General features: G+C 41.2%; 1 protein-coding gene across 1 annotated transcript in view; it reads left to right on the forward strand.

Annotated features, from left to right (window-relative positions):
- Ush2a (usherin) overlaps nt 1-16596 on the forward strand; it is a 663496-nt gene that overhangs the window by 233104 nt on the left and 413796 nt on the right. Inside the window, 1 exon segment of the mRNA XM_075987373.1 lies at nt 11044-11174. Within this exon segment, the coding sequence (XP_075843488.1) occupies nt 11044-11174 (131 nt within the window).

The raw sequence follows: 16596 nt of genomic DNA on the forward strand, positions 1-16596 counted from the left end.
GTAACTACAATTATCTAATCTTCAATTCCATCAAAGATCTGAGAAGGGAAGTACTATTATTTGAGCAACCAGGAAGTTATTTGAGCAACCAGGAAGTACAAATGAGAAACTTCCAAAATGTGCAACAAATGATAGAGACAACTGACTACCTGAGCAATCACCCAGAGTCTCATTTGCAATATTGAGGCAAATAACTTTGGCTAAGGCCTAAGGTAACTGACAGACCATTTTCCAAGGCAAGAAACTTTTCAGAACTATCTTATCCTATCTTGGCAGGATAAGACAATCCTGTTTTTACCCATTTACGTATACTCTGTATCTCTGTCAGTGGTTGAGGTATGGGCTTTTCTATGCCCAAAGGCCAGTTCTGCCAAGAAGAAGACAAGCTCTAAGTAGAGTGTCTTTGGTGCTCAACATTCTCTCGGGAGTAGAACGGTGTTGCCAGGAGTGATTGTGTCTTACTACCATGGAACTCTAGGTTAGGTTAAAGGTCATTTTCTACAGCTCTGTGAAGAGGTTGAAGATAATACTATCTATACTAAATATAATCTCTATGTATCTAAAGAACCTGGGATGTGGGAGTGTCATATATCAATCTGTTGATTTCATTGGTTAAGCAATAAAGAAACTGCTTGGCCCTCATAGGTTAAAACATAGGTGGGAGGAGTAAACAGAACAGAATGCTGGGAGGAAGAGAAAGTGAGCTCAGACTCGACAGCTCTGTTCTCTGGAGCAGAGACGCCATGCTCCGCTCTCCCGGGCAGACGCACGCGATGAAGCAAGCCGCCAGGTTAGACATGCTGAATCTTTCCCGGTAAGACCGGTGCTCACAGATTATTAGAGATGGGTTGATTGATCGGGATATCAGAATTAGCCAGTAAGGGCTAGAGCTAAAGGGCCAAGCAGTGTTTAAAAGAATACAGTTTGTGTGTTGTTATTTCGGGGCATAAGTTAGCCAGGAGGCCGGGGTGCTGGGGATGCAGCCCCGCCGCTACAAACCTGATTAGCATAAATATAAATATGACAAACATAGATGACTATTGATCTATAATTCTCAATACCTATCTAACTTAAAGACTAAGAGAATAAACAACTGTGCAATAAATGAGGACAATGACCTTCAAATGTAACAGGATGCTCAGGCTCTGCTAATTCCTGGCTACTCACTCTGCGGGAACAGCAATGACAAGCGTGGACTCTAAGCAGCAAGTAAACAACTTCCCGTAGCCTTACCACTGACAAACATGGTCCAGTGCACTGGATGGGAGGGCCATGGTCCTAGTTATTTCATAGGTAGTAACCAGATTCTATGTACTAGCAGAGGTGGCTTTCCATCCTCTAGTTAGGAGGATGCATGATAAATGATTTCAGCGCATGTGAAGTCAGTTAGGTGGCCATGTTGAACTGTGGGAAACCCTCACTACCTTCATATGTTTCCTTTCTTTGAACACTGCTTTTTATTTCCCATAGTACCTGAACTTCCGTTTCTTCATTTTGTGTTCATCTGCACTGAAAGTCAGGATTCTTCCACATTGCATTATCACTAAGGCACCCACCACTTTATCTTTAATGTCGTGTTCCAGTTTGGGGAAGTTCTGGGTTCAGAGCGAGCTAACAGTACATCGGAGAGAGAAGGAGTGTGTGTCCTAACTCTGTTTCTGGGATCTTACCTGCAAAGAAGTCCAGAGTGGTTTCACATTGGTTTGTGCAATCATATGGCTGCAGATGGGGCTTTGATGAAAAGCTTCTAAGGGTGATTTCTTCATGCTGTTCTATGTCAGCACATGTTTTTGTTTTGTTTTGTTTGTTTTTGGGTTTTTTTTTTTTGATTACCATAGAAGCTACTGAACTCATTCTGGAGAAAAGATCCCTCAGCAATTGTTCTGAAGCTGCAAGTCAGTGGAATTTAATTAATTTTTTGACAATTCTTGTTTTATAAGATGTAATACAGGAAATTTTCTATGTTTAATATATTTAGTATGTTTGCAAATAATTCTTGAATTCTTGCTTAGTTGGTATAAATCCATATAAATTTAACTCTCTGAAATATGTGTGTTTATTTTTGCATAAATTGGGTACATATATGCACATGGACCTTCCCTGAACTAGAGAACAACAATAGATCTTATAAACTTTTTTATGTTTGTCAGAAAGTTTTAAATTTCTTTTAACTAACTATTTTCATTTATTTTACATACTGAGCACAGTTTCCCTTCCCTCCTCTCCTCCTGTTTCCTCTCCCTGATTCCTATCTACCCCCTCCCCATTCAGTCCTCTTTCAAAGGAGCAAACCTCCTATAGGCTTGAAGAAAGCATTGTACATCAAGTTGAGGCAGGACTGAGTTCCTCCTCCTGCATAAAAGTTGAACACAGTAATGCAACATGGGAAAGCAAGTTTTCAACTTTTTACAAACAGGATAAACAAATTCCATCTTAGTTAAAGATGTTTTGTAGCGAATTTTTTTCTAAGTTTAAATACTTCTTTCGCTAGAGTTACTTGTTAAACTATTACTAATAAACAACATAAGGCAAATACTTCGAGGAACCAAATGCATGTTGGATATTCTGTTACTCATCCCAGAAAACTAACAGGTATATTGGATTGATTATAATTCACTGTTCAATTAAATTGTGTCAAAATTAGGTAGCATTGTGATTTGAATGTTTAGCAACCCCCACAGATGCATGTGTTTGAACACTTGGTCCTCAGTTGGTGCTGTTGTTTTGGAAGGTTGTAGAATCTTTAGTAAGTGGAACATCATGGAAAGAATGTGTCACTGGGGCAGGTCTTAATATCCCACCATACTTTAGTCCACTTTGTACTTTCTAGCTTAGAAGTGTCCCAGGATATCAAGACCCGCCCCCAGAGACATGCTTCTAGTGCACTTTCTCCTCTCCGACTGGGGATGCACTGTGCACAACCTCACCTTCCTGCCATCATGCCTTCCCCACCATGACAGGTGCTATGACTTCAAACTGTAACCGAACCATCCTTGCTTAAGTGGTATCTTGTCAGACACTTAACCACAACAGTGAGAAAAATACAAATCCAATCATTGTCTTATGTTTTAAATGCTCACGACTGCAATCTGAGACACAATAGTTTTCCAAGATAATTTAAAAGTGCAGTATATTATGTAACAGATGAAGTATGTGTGCCTGTCAAGATGATTGAAATTGGGTATATGTGTCATCTATACAAGGTTGATTGAAAGTCTATAACTATAAGATATTGGCAAAAGCATTCTGATTACAAATGTAATCCTTTAAAACAATATAATCAAGTCTTGTGAAATCTTGATTTTTATATAGTAACTACATAGAAATCTTGAGGAAGTAAACAGGAAAGGAAGAGATTGATAAATATCTATATTTACATAATAGACATTTCTCAGTTGGTATATAATCTAAACATAGATAAATATCTACATATTAGAATATATATACCTATATGTCATTGTGTAAGTAGATGTATAAGCATATGCAGACATTAATCTCTGTATCTTTCCCTGTATACCTATCCATCTATAATACAGCTTTGCCTAATATTCTGTATATATTCCTTTTAGTCTTACAGATATAATTAAGGCAATGTTGTTGTTAACCATCTGAACTATTTTTCATGGTTCTTGGTAGTATTTTAGAGCTCTGGAGTTTTTGGTCACTCTTCATGATCATGCTTGCATGGATGACTGTCTACTGGTAATCCCATTATTTCCTTATTTATCCTTTACCTAAAAGGCTTCTTGACTTTCCAACATGCCTCAGTGATCCTCCTCTCTCTTTTAAGCTTAATTTTTTTAAGCTTTGTAGCTCATTGTAGTCATGTTTTTGTTCTGCCTCAGTTCGCTACAACAGCAACTCAAGAAACAGACATTGAGAGAAAGCTGGAAAGGAGAAAAAAAATGGACCAGAAACATAGTTATGTAAGTTGAAGATAGTAATTGGCAAAGTCAGCCATTAACACCCCACTGAGTGGTTAAGAAATTATGTTCTACTTTTCCCAAGTTTTCAATAATAAATAAGGGTTATCATTTTCACTGTTGGTGTTATCCTGGAGAAGACAGAAGTGAGAGAGAGGTACCGTGACTGAAAAGGAGGAGACAAATGTACCAGACTCTCCCAGGAAGTGTGCATGTATCCCAAAGGGAGAATCATGAAAACTTATTCTAAATAACATGTCTATAGTAAAATAGTTTCAAATATATTCTCAAAATAAAACTTTCATTTGACTCAGCAGTAACACACCTAGAAAGATCTGATCTTTCTATATCTTACTATAATATATAATATCTGTTATGATTTAATATGCAAGCTTCTGTTTATGGAAAGAAAAACTAATTATTTTAATGTCAATACAAAAAAATGAATGTTTGGCTAAAATCATATAAGTCAGCCTTGATCTCTCAGTTTGAGATACCCTTATTGCAAAGCGTAGTCCAGTCCATTCAGGAATCGAGCAGAAGAACCAGTTGTCATCTATAAGAAATATTTTGAGATAGGAAAGTTCTACTGCTGCAAAACTTTATCTGTGGAACAAAATGCAAGCACAGAGTCTGACTCAGGACAGAGTGTTCACTTACTAAAAATAGCATTCCCAAGATTAAACATTTATTTAGCAAATATTTTGAGCACTCTATTTTGTGCCAGCCACTGCTCAAGGTGTTAAAGATGAAGTAAATAAAACAAAGATCCCTCATCATCTGATGAATTCTGAGGACATTTTAAAATACTCAGAGGGGAACAAAACATAGATGAATCTCACAGTCTGACTAAATAAATAAATGAATAAATAGGCACTAATTGTCTATAGCCTGTAGCAGGCAAAATCAAATCCTTTATAAAGAGTACTTTTTAAAGAACAAAAATGAAAACCCCATTGTGCTGGTTTGAATGAGAACGACCCCCACAGGTTGAATGCTTAGTCATCAGGGGTAGTGCTACTTAGAAGGATTAGGAGGTGTGGCCTTGGTGGAAGTTTGAGGTTTCAGTCACCCAAGATAGGCCAGTAGCTCTTTCTCTCTTTCTGCTCAGCCTTTGGATACAGATGTAGATCCAGATCTCATCCTGCACGCTGCCATACTCCCAGCCATCGTGACAATGGACTAAACCTCTCTAACTGTAAGCCAGCCCCAGTTTAATGCTTTCCTTTATAAGAGGAGCTTTGGTCATGGTGTCTCTTCAAAGTAATAAAAGATTGACTCAGACACACATGTATGTCAAAGTATGGTGAAGCTTCATCCCAGTGGGGAGCCATGCTGTGAGAGAAGCTGCCATTCAGAGCTCATTCCAGGAATACAAATTAAAAGGCAGAACAAGATTCTATTACCTAATCCATCTGATCTTCACTGGGCTCTCCTGGAAATGCCAACCCAAGATTTCTACTAATGTTCAAACTGCTGGGCCTGACAATGGTTGTAAAACTATGAAATATGAGGAAGAAGCCAAGCAATTTGAGAAGTCTCTTGTCATGGACCAAAAGATGAAATAGCGGTTGCCTTTGAAGAGGTGGAGAGTGGGGGCCGTGAGGAAATGAGAGAGAAAGCAGAACTGTTGTTAGAAAGACTGGAGCAATGCAGGAGGCTAAAGCGAAGGGCCAGCTTTGCTGTTAATAGAGCAGTAAAGGGGAGAAGCATCTCAGAAAACACAGTGAAGGTGAGACGTCCAACTGTGCGGGTCTTTGAGAAAGAACAGTTAGGAAGTCACGAGCCAGACAGAATGGAAAAAGGAAGTGGATTTGTAAAAAGAAATCGGAGACACAACAGAGACTGGAGAGCAAGTAAAAATAATAAAATGACTGTGTCTTGTGTATATGGGAGTGTGTGTCAGTAAGAATGTGTATGGGCGTGGATGTGTGTAAGGGTAATTGTGTTTGTGCTTATTGTGTGTGTGTGTGTGTGTGACTGTGTATGTGGTGTGAATGTGTGTGTGCTATATGTAAGTATTAATGTGTATGAAAGTGTAAATGTGTGTTTGTGTTGTGTGTGTCAATGTATATATGAGAAAGAATGTGAACTTGTGCTGTGTAAGTGTGAATATATATATATATGAGTGAATATATATATATATATATATATATATATATATATATATATGAGTGTAAATGTGTATGCTGTGTATGTGAGTGTGAATGTGTACATGTACTGTAAGTGTGAATGTGTGTGAGGGTGAAAGTATACGTGTGTGTGTGTGTGTGTAAATGATAGGTACATAAATAAGGAGACCAGCTGTGTGAGATTTCCACACTCTGGGACCAAGAGGATAGTACTTTGCAGTCCTTGATAGCATATGCTGTGTAACAGACCCTACACATTATACAGACATAGCCACAGAGAGTTTGTAAAACTGGGCAAAGAAATATACATAAAACTTTAAAAAATTGAATACCAATGACTAATATATTTGAATGTTTTGCCATCACCAATAATAAAACTAGGCAAAAACAACATTAAATTTTAGTATTTTGGAATATCCATTTTCAATCAGAGTATGTGGGAAAAACAGTCACCTGGAAAAGCGTGTGAATGCATAACTTTCTATTCCTGCAATTTTTATAAGGTTTAAACTTTACAAAACTGTTCAGTGTTTATTTGTGGTTAAAATCTCTACCATAGAACAGCACATAGAAAGTGGGGAAATGAGCATTGTCTTCATCAGGGTTTCAGTTTCTGTGAAGAGATGCCAGGGCTACAACAATTTTTTTATTGTTTTTATTGAGTGATGTATTTTTCTATGGTCCCCTTCTTTTCTCTACCCTCCCCTTCAGCCCTCTCCAATGATCCCTATGCTCCAAATTTACTCAGAAGATCTTGTCTTTTTCTACTCCCCATGTAGATTAGATTCATGTATGTCTTTCTTAGGGTCCTCATTGTTATCTAGGTTCTCTTGGATTGTGATTTGTAGCATGGGTTTTTTTTTTTTTTTGCTTTATGTTTAAAAATCACTTATGAGTGAGTACATGTGATAATTGTCTTTCTGGGTCTGGGTTACCTCACTCAATATGATGTTTTCAAGATCCATCCATTTGCCTGCAAATTTTAAGATGTCATTGTTTTTTTGTTTTCTGCTGTGTAGTACTGCATTGTGTAAATGTACCACATTTTCCTTATTCATTCTTCAGTTGAGGGGCACTTAGGTTGTTTCCAGGTTCTGGCTATGACAAACAATGCTGCTATGAACATTGTTGAGCACATATTTTTGTGGTATGACTGAGTATATTTGATATATACCCAAAAGGATCACAACAACTTTTAAGAACATTTAATTAGGATAACTTATAGTTTTAGAAATTTAGCCCATTATTACCATCAAGGCCAGACATAGCAGCAGGCAGGCAGACATGGTGCTAGAGAAGGAGCTAAGAGTTCTACATCTTAACCCACAAGCAATAGGAAGTGAACTGTCTACCACACTGGGTGTAGCATGAACGTGTAAGACTTCAAAATCCTCCCCCACATTGATACATTTCCTCCAACAAGGCCACACCGCCTAATAGTGCATTAGGTCTAAAGATCAAGCATTCAAACATGGATCTGTGTGGCCAATAACAATTGTATCGGTATAGATTGTTTCCAGATAACAACAGCTTTTGACATTCGTACTCAAATCAAATGGAACCCTACGTGGCCTCTAGAAGCCAAGACCCAAGTTCTTGTGAAATCTCACAAATCCTTGTCAAGTAAATCCTTACTTCTCACGTCATAGAAGTCACTTGTCTGGCTTTGAATTTTGTGTAAATGGGTCCTTACCAATTTTCTCCTCCTCCGTTCTGACCACTCCTTGCTCAGTGTCACATCTGTGAGACTGGAACATGCGGTTAAATGTGGCCATAGCAGACAGAGTTGCTGTTTCTGTAGTATTGGCATTTTATGTGTTCCAGCTGGGCAGAAGCCAGAGGATTCCTATCTTACTCATGTATCCTCTGAACCTGTATATTTTGGAATGGGGTTTGTAACTAAAAATCAAATGGTTAAATCAGAAAGAATGCACGTGTTTCAGCAGGGTGATTCACGCCTGTAATCCTAGCAGCATTCACAAGACTGAAGCAGGAAAATTGCAAGATTAAGTCCAACCCGTGCTATGTTGCAAGACTCTATCTTAAAAATAAGGTCTCTATGAATAATCTAATGACAATTACCAAATAGTTGTTCAGAGTTTCAGCGTTTATTTTGGGGGAGAGATTTTTCTCCAAAGATTATTTTTTGTACATTACAGAATATGGGCATTTACTATCAGGTTTTCTGTAACATTAAATTCTTTTCAATTTTTAAACTTTTTTACTTTTTTGTGAAATCCAGCTCATTTCTTCTTTGTATTGCCTTAAAAAAAATGCAACTCTCCATATTATGAAGCAGGAAGCTGCTGTTCCTGCTGCTGCCGCTTTGAGTCAGTCCCACAGCCTCACACAATTGTCTACAGAAAAGCTCTCAGGACACTTGTTTGGCTATGGTTCACAAGTTTTCACCCAAGATGAAAAAGTGTTTGTGAGGCAGAGGGATTGGGGGGAGGGGAGGTTCTGCCCCGACAAGGGGTCTCATATCTTCTTTCATTCCTTTGGCCAATGAAAGTCACGTGACTGAGCCTAAATCAGTGCTTGGGAATCTGAAAATACATAGCTTTCTTTGGGGAAAGAGAGTGTTAATTATTTTGAATAATTATGCATTTAACCATTCTATCTCATTGTAAATTCAATAACATTTTCTTTATTTCATACATCCATCAAACTATTATTATCTTTATATTTACATATATTTATTTGTGAGTTTCATTCATTTAAATAATTGATTATGCGAGGTAAGCATTTGGCTCAAAAGCTAGGATTTGTCTATGTGGATAGTTATAGTAATCTAATTATTAAGGACATGCTTCAATAAAATTGTAACTTTTCATTTTCCTCCTAGAATCTAGGAGGAAGAAAATCATTCTCTATTTATTTCGGTAACACGGAGAAAAAAGATGCCAAGGTTGAGGGAGAGTAGCTGGCACCATCCAGTCAGGATGCCCTTTCTTTCACTCCATTTTCCCTTCATGGGAAGCACTTTCTCCGTATACAGTTTCACATATTTGTTGTGCTTCACGTATTTGTATGTGCTTCATGGGAAGCACTTTCTCTGTATACAGTTTCACGTATTTGTTGGTCTAAAACACTTCTTTGTTCTAGGAGCCTTGTAAATTATTGTGCTTCAAGAAACACATGCATCTGTTTGTTTTTTGAATGATATGTAAAAAATTAAAATATTCCCAAATGCATCTTAAATAATCAAATATTCCCATAATCCTTGACTGTTTTTCACTCCCCAGATTTCCCAAATTACAGACAGTGATGGTGTATTCTGGTTGGATAACCACTCCCCTCTTCTCTCGCCCAAACTCTGACGTCTGTCTTCTCTGTGGCTGTGCTGAGGTGCCATCCTGCCCATCAGTATACCCTTTGTGCCCTAAACGACAGCTATTTCTACTCAATGCCCTTGAGCTATCTAGCTTGAAGGCCATAATTTTAGTCATAGTGTTGAGAGCGAAGAGAAAATCAGAGCATAATGGTCATTCTGAACTTCCCATCTCCTTCCTCTTTACCTAAAATCCCAATAGATTTGTGAACTCCATCTAGGCAGCATGTGAGAAAATGGAGCGGGAAGGTGAACCAGGCTTGGCTCCTGAGATAGTTACACTGAACCAAAGCCCAGTCTTCTTCACACAGCCTAGAGTGTAGAGAGTCTCATGAGAAGAGTGTCTCAACTGAGAGACTTGCCAGATCAGATTGTCTGGGGCACATATCTGGAGGTGACAGTCAAGATGGCCTTGATTGTTAGTTGATGTCAGAGGACCCAGCTCACTGTGGATAGCACTCATCCCTGGGTTGATGGTCCTGGACTGTTTAAGAAAGAGCCTTGGGATGAGCCAGCCGGCCACTCCCCCATTGTTTCTGCTCTCAGTCCCTGCTACTGCTTAAGTTCCTACCCTGAATTCCTTCAACAATGGATTAAAACCTATACATTTGAACAAATGCCCCCTCCCCTGCCCCCCACACGCCTAAGTTGCTTTTGGCCATGGTGTTCAGTGTTTGTCACAGCGACAGAATAAAATTTACCCACCCCTGTAGGTCCTTCAGTTATTAGCCCAGCCTAAAGGGAGATTTTTCAAGTGTTTATAATCCTGGCCTATTGTGTATCAGTGCTCAAATAAGAATTCATTCATTATTTATTACTGTGTTTTAGCTTTTGTTTGATTTTCAGGTGTGTTGCTGATCTCTTTATTCTCACAATCTGCTCTGTTAATTTTCTATTTCCCACGAGACTGGGAAGACTCAGACCAGAGACCTTGGTGATTAGCTTAGACTGCGACTTTCACCACCTTAAACTAGACACCCTCTGCAGGAAGGTCTCACCACAGGTGCTGTGTAGGTGGGATCCGGAGACTGGAGTTGGGGCCAATGGGTCATAGCAGTGTCTGTGAGAGGAACTTTGCAAACTGTCCCCATCTCCTGAGCTGGAAATTCCTGCGACAAGAGTATTGAATGGTGTATGTGTGGTCCGAAGGGTCAGGGAAGACTGCAATCCCGAAGGCGATCAGCATTTGCAGACTCAATCAGTTAGCTCCAAGAGGCCGGTTCATCCGGGTCCTTTTGTTTTAGCATCTATTGCTGAATTGATTCTTTCATTTCTATAGGTATTTAAACAAGGCACTGTGAGTTTTTCATTTATGTCAAAATGTCATTACTTTTAGGACCCTCGGATAATATTTTTAAATTGATACTATTAAGTATCCACTTTTGGCATCATGTCTTTTCAGGTGGATAATTTTTGTACATATTTAAACTTCATTGTATATTGATTAACATGAGTGTGCCATAATTTCCAAGTGCTACTTAGCCTTTAACGTGGGCTATATTTAAACTTATTGACTGGGGGCATCCCAGAACATTGCTGTGTATAATTTCCTGACTGTATTCACTGCATCATAAATAATAATGAAAGCAAATGTGCATTTATCAGAAAGAATCAACAAAACTACAGCCCGACTAACCAAAGCCACTTGCATTTCCAGGCATCAAGGCCAGCTTCTGGACAAGGATGCCTGAAGGGCCGATCATCCTTGCGGTGTCCCCTAACAACCAGGAAGAGTAGTTTGCCCTTCAGCTGAAGAATGGCCGTCCATATTTTCTTTCCAATCACCAGGTAAATTACTAGCGCTGACAGTTAACATTTCTGAGAATGCCAGCTACTGAGGTGAGTGCACAGGTGCTCATGGTGTATGCTCCTCTGAAACCCAGAAGGTTTTCAACAGAGGTTCTTTTCTACGCCAGTGTTTCTCATGCTGCAGCCCTTTAACACAGCTTCTCATTTTGTGGTGACCCCCAACTATAAAAGTATTCCATTGATACTTCATAACTGTAATTTTGATGTGGGAGTCCCCTTTGTGTGCTGTGATTACCATTAATGAATAAAGTTTGGACCTATAGCAGGGCAGAACTTAGTTAGGCAGGGAAAATTAAGCTGAATCCTGGGAGAAAGAAGGGCGGAGTTGGAGAGAAGCCACGGAGCCATGGGAGACAGATGCTGAGAATTTTACCCGGTAAACCACAGCCACATGGCAATATACATGTTAATAGAAATGGGTTAAATTAATATGTAAGAGTTAGCCAATAAGAAGCTAGAGCTAATGGGTCAAGCAGTGATATAGTAAATACAGTTTCTGTGTGATATTTTCGGATATAAGCTAGCTGGGCCGCCGGGAACCAACAAGGTGCCTCCTCCAACATACTTTTGCTACTGTTATGGATCAATGTATGCAGGTGACTCTAGAGGAGTCACAACACACAAGTCGAAAACCACTGATCATCCTACCAGTGAGGAAAATGAAAATTACAAAAGGAAGTGACTCCCCACAGTCAAAGTAATAGAGCTCTCCTCCAGTGCTGTCTAGTCTATGAAGTTATGTGCCGAAGATTAGTAAGCTAGCTTACGATGATGTAAAATGGATGGTGGATGGGGGGCTGTAGGCCTGGAATCCTGTACTTCAGAGGCTGGGCTGGAGAAAGGCTGTGGCTGGGAGGCTAGCCTTGGTACTTGCTGAATTCCAGGCCAACCTGGGGTAAGGATGGGACCTTGCCACAAAATCACAATCAATAAATTCTGCAAGTGAATCTGAGCAGATTTACTTTTTATTCAGAGAATAAATTGTGGTTTTGTTTTTTCTCATTCCTGTCTCCCTTCCTCCTACTTTTCTTTCATGGTTAACTCTCTTAGCAGCAAATGTTGAAGTGGTTTTAAGTACTGTTTAACTTCATGTTTCAGGCACCAATCATTTTAAAGTTAAATATAGTTGTAGCCCTCAGAAGCAACCTAGAAAGTATGTAGCAGAATAATCTGTTTAAACTATTGGGTGAGTATTTAGAAAGAGATGTTTGAGATCACTTGAGCATAAAGTGGAAGGTTTTATGGCCTGAAGGTTGTCAGTCTTTGCAAGCATAATGAGTTGTTATTTGTGTAACTTTTCCTTAGAACACATGAGCAAATGTCTGTTCACCCCAAATAGGACACCAATGGTAGACTCCAGAAATGATTCTGCAGGTTTGGCTAGGTGAACTAGGGACTTTCTTGGAGCTACTCAAAGGAAGATGGTCGACTTTCCGTCAGCTCCATTGCCTCTCTGAACATGGGACAGGATTTACAGACACCTTGTCTGGGGAAAGTCTCTGCCCGTGTTCTAGGCAGCTCTGTAGAAGAATCCTCTCCCTCAGGTGTTGTCTGCTCACACAACCTTGAGAGAAACCACTGGAAAGATGTCTTCTTGTCAGTTAGAAAGTTCTAGAAACGTTTGATGTATCTGACCTGTGAGTGATAGAATGAGATCATTTGCTTCCCATTTGTTCAGGCCTCCCCTCTAACCTGTGATGAAAGCCATACACAGTATTTCTGCATGAACTCTTTGTGTGATGTTATCACTCCTGGTGTGGCTTTTCCCCCTCTGGGTCCAAGCTGAGTTTAGGATCCTGGACTAAGAGCTCTGGGTGATGGTTTCAAACTCTTCCAACCTGGACACCCAGTGAGTTGGCAGGGAGAATTGTGGTTTGGACCCCTGTCTCCCCTGCAGCTTGGACCCCAGGTGACTTTGTGGGGAGGACAGAGGCTTAGACACCCAGTGACCTCAGGGGGAGGATGTGAGGACAGAACAGGGAATGGGTCTTGTACCCCGTGACCTTTGTGGGAGGTGGAAAATCTGGGCCCTTTGGATTGAGTATGTCTACGGATCCTGCCAGGCTCCCAAACAGGCAGATGGAGAGTTTCCTGCTCTGCAAAGCTGGACCTGAGGATATGGCAGAAAAGTTCTCTTCCTGGTGTCTTCAAAGTGGCCTGATAGATGACCCTTGTGACAAGGAGCACCGGATGCCCCTCTCCTACTGTTACTGCAGCTTCTTATTGGATGCTGAAAGATAGAAACTAAGTGGATAGCGTCACCATCACCAACAACCCCAATACCAGAGAGAAAGCAGGAAGCTGCAGGTGCCATCAGAGGCAGGGCAGATGGTAGTTGGAGACAGAGTCGGCATGCTAACGTTGGATTCAATTACAGAACTGAAAACATTGTTTTTGTTCCCCCCTTGGAAACCTTAAGGAAATTAATTAGAGAAGAGATATTTTGAGGTTCAGAATAGTAGAACATAATGTTAGAGAAAGTTCCAGAACAACAGGAAAAAGAGGAACAAGATAAAAATAATATAACACTTAAAAATGTCTGTGTTGATAGAAAATCTATTAGAAGTTTATTGAAAAGCCCCAATAAATCCCAGTCAAGATTGAGCAGACAAGCCCTGTGCCAGGCACGGTATGCGCATTCTCTCTACCTAGAGTTCTGCGCGTCTGAACATACCCACCACCGACACATCGATAACGTGGGCACCCTGATGTCCCCTTTCCCAGGTGACCAGTCTGAGCCACAAGGGCTAAGTGGCAGATTCGAAAACATGCAGTCCAGGTCTAAAGTCAGGGATGCACTCCTGTAACTTGGGAAGAGACTGAGGCAGGAGGATGGCCAAGGAGAGTTCAAAGTCAATCCAGGATGCATGAGGCCCTGTCTCTCAAGAGACAACCTGAGGAGTAAAGCCACTCCAGGATGGTTTAGCATTCCTTCAGTGCTTCTTCTCATCAGCCAGCTCGGGTGCTGATAAAATATTCAGAAACTTAGGATAAAATACCACCTAGAAACCATAGGAAGACTGTGTCGGTAAGGCATCTCGACAGTAAGACAAGAGTGTCTAAAAAGTCCCAGGGTAAAGGTTACACTTCAGCTTGTTAACTTAACCCTGAGTATCCCCTGAATGCATGACTGGTCATGGGTTTTACAAGCACTGATAGTCTCTGACGTGGAAGCCTATCAAAGCAAGGGCAGAGTGAACACCACAGCAAAGCAAAGAAAACAGATAAGCAAACAAACAAAAAAACAAAAACAGGGGAAACTGTGAAAGTGAGCAGCAAAAGGAAGAGCCAACCTCTTCCCCCTCCCCTATCTACGCCTCTTCCCCCACCCCTAAATTCTGCCTCTTCCCCTCCCCTATCCCCTGCCTCTTCCCCACCACCTATCCCCCCCACTACCCTTCCCCCATCCCCCACCTCTTCCCCCACCCCATATCCCCTGCCTCTTCCTCCACCCCCATCCCCTGCCTCTTCCCCCACCCCTAAACCCTGCCTCTTCTCTTCCCCATCCCCTGCCTCTTCCTCCACCCCATCCCCTGCCTCTTCCCCCACCCCCACCCCCTGCCTCTTCCCCCACCTCTTATCCCCTGTTTCTTCCCTTACCCCTAACCTCTGCATCCTCCCCCACCCCTAACCCCTGCCTCCTCTCCCACCCCTATTGGTTTCTATCTGGGGATGTTTGAGAAGGCACTTCAGTACTTGCCTACAGAGCTCTGATATGGACAGAGGGGCTCTCTTTAGGGAGTGCAGTTCATTCTTGAAGCCCACACGATCTGCATCCTGAGTTAGACCAACTGTTTTAGACCAACTGAGAGAAGTGGTGTTGAGTGTAGTTTGTTTATTTTTATTTTCTGCAAAGCTTGCAGCACTAAGAAGAAGGCTCAGGGAGTGAAGTGCTTGCTATGCGAATTGAGGACCTGAGTTTGGACCACCTATAGCTTCACACACGCAACTGCATGTACGTGCCCAAACTCTACACACACACAATGCATACATGCACGCACACACGCAACCACGCAAGCACAGAAAAGTTAGAAAAAGAGAGACTGCAAAGTTAGAACTTGAGGTTCCGGGGTTAGGCTCTGGGGACGCAAACATGAGAAGGTGAGAGCATGCACTCCCAGGAACTACAGATGTCCCTCCCAGATTAAGAGTCTTCAATAAATGTATGCAGGGAAATACCCTCATCCTTAAAGAGATAAGGCAAAGCATTGGGAGAAGGAAGGCCTGATGTCTCTAGATCTGAATGTCAACGCACAATCTCTTTTGATGTGAGTCCCACCCTCTTTTGAAAGTGTGGGGATATTGGAGACTGCCCAATGGGGAGATAAAGGGGTCAAACAATGCCTCTCCCAACTCAGCCATGGGACTGTCATGATTCTGAGCATGCTGCCAGGAAGCTCTCTGGAGTCTGATCAGATAGACAGACAGGAACAAGTCGCAGTGGCAGAGAACACTTCCCATCACTTCTGCTCTTTCGCTCTCCTCTCTCCTGCCAGAGCTCCCCTACCAGCGGTTCTCCCAGCTGCTCTACCCCTGGTCCCTACAGCCAGATCCTAAGTGTACACTGAGTTGGTAGATACTGGGCTAGCCAAGGTGGGAAGCTGCGGGGAGAAAGGAGGGCTCTACGGTGCTGGGTAAGCACATTTCTGCCTAAAATAATAATCACTCTGATGAGGCCAAAGCTGCCCGTTTGCAGCACTCTGAAAAGTCATTTACCTTAGAAAACGCCAGGTTATTGGTGCAGCAGGCTTGCCTCGGGTGTATTTGAGAAGATGTAATCAGATATATTATACTAAGCTGTCCTAGCCCAGGAGGCAGTCCATGAAGCAGTGAGCACCAGCTAGCATGGGCAGTGCCCTCACCTACCGCCACGTTCATATCTAATGGAGGTTAAATGTACAAATCTGCTCACCGCATCATGAAGCCCCTGCTTGTTTATAGACAGTTATTGAAACTGCCAAACAGAAAAATTTGAACAGTCTCCTCTTATTTGTTCTTATTTGGGGATAGAAAACTGAATATAGAATTGTATGCCAAGTCAGAGATACCCCACATTTAAAGAAGTAGATGCGCTTGTTTCGGGCACCTGATAGCGACATCCTAATTATGTGTGTTCTAAGTACATTAAGCATCACTTTAAGTCATTTTCCCCTTCTCTGTCAATTAAGCCAAGGTTACCCAGTATTGTCCCTAGCACACTGGTGATTATGTGCTTAGTGTGTTTTCTTATCGGAGTGATACCCAGTGAGGGCTGCTTTATTCCTAACCCGATCCTTAGGAATATATAGATGCATGATAAACACTTTTGACAGACTATCTGGTTGAGTGTTCGATAACTGTGACTGAGACCCTACCATAGTTAAATCGGACCATCCATTTTCTGAGATGAAATGTCTGACTT

This window comes from Microtus pennsylvanicus, chromosome 10 (genome assembly GCF_037038515.1).
Source record: "Microtus pennsylvanicus isolate mMicPen1 chromosome 10, mMicPen1.hap1, whole genome shotgun sequence".
Classification (NCBI taxonomy): domain Eukaryota; kingdom Metazoa; phylum Chordata; class Mammalia; order Rodentia; family Cricetidae; genus Microtus; species Microtus pennsylvanicus.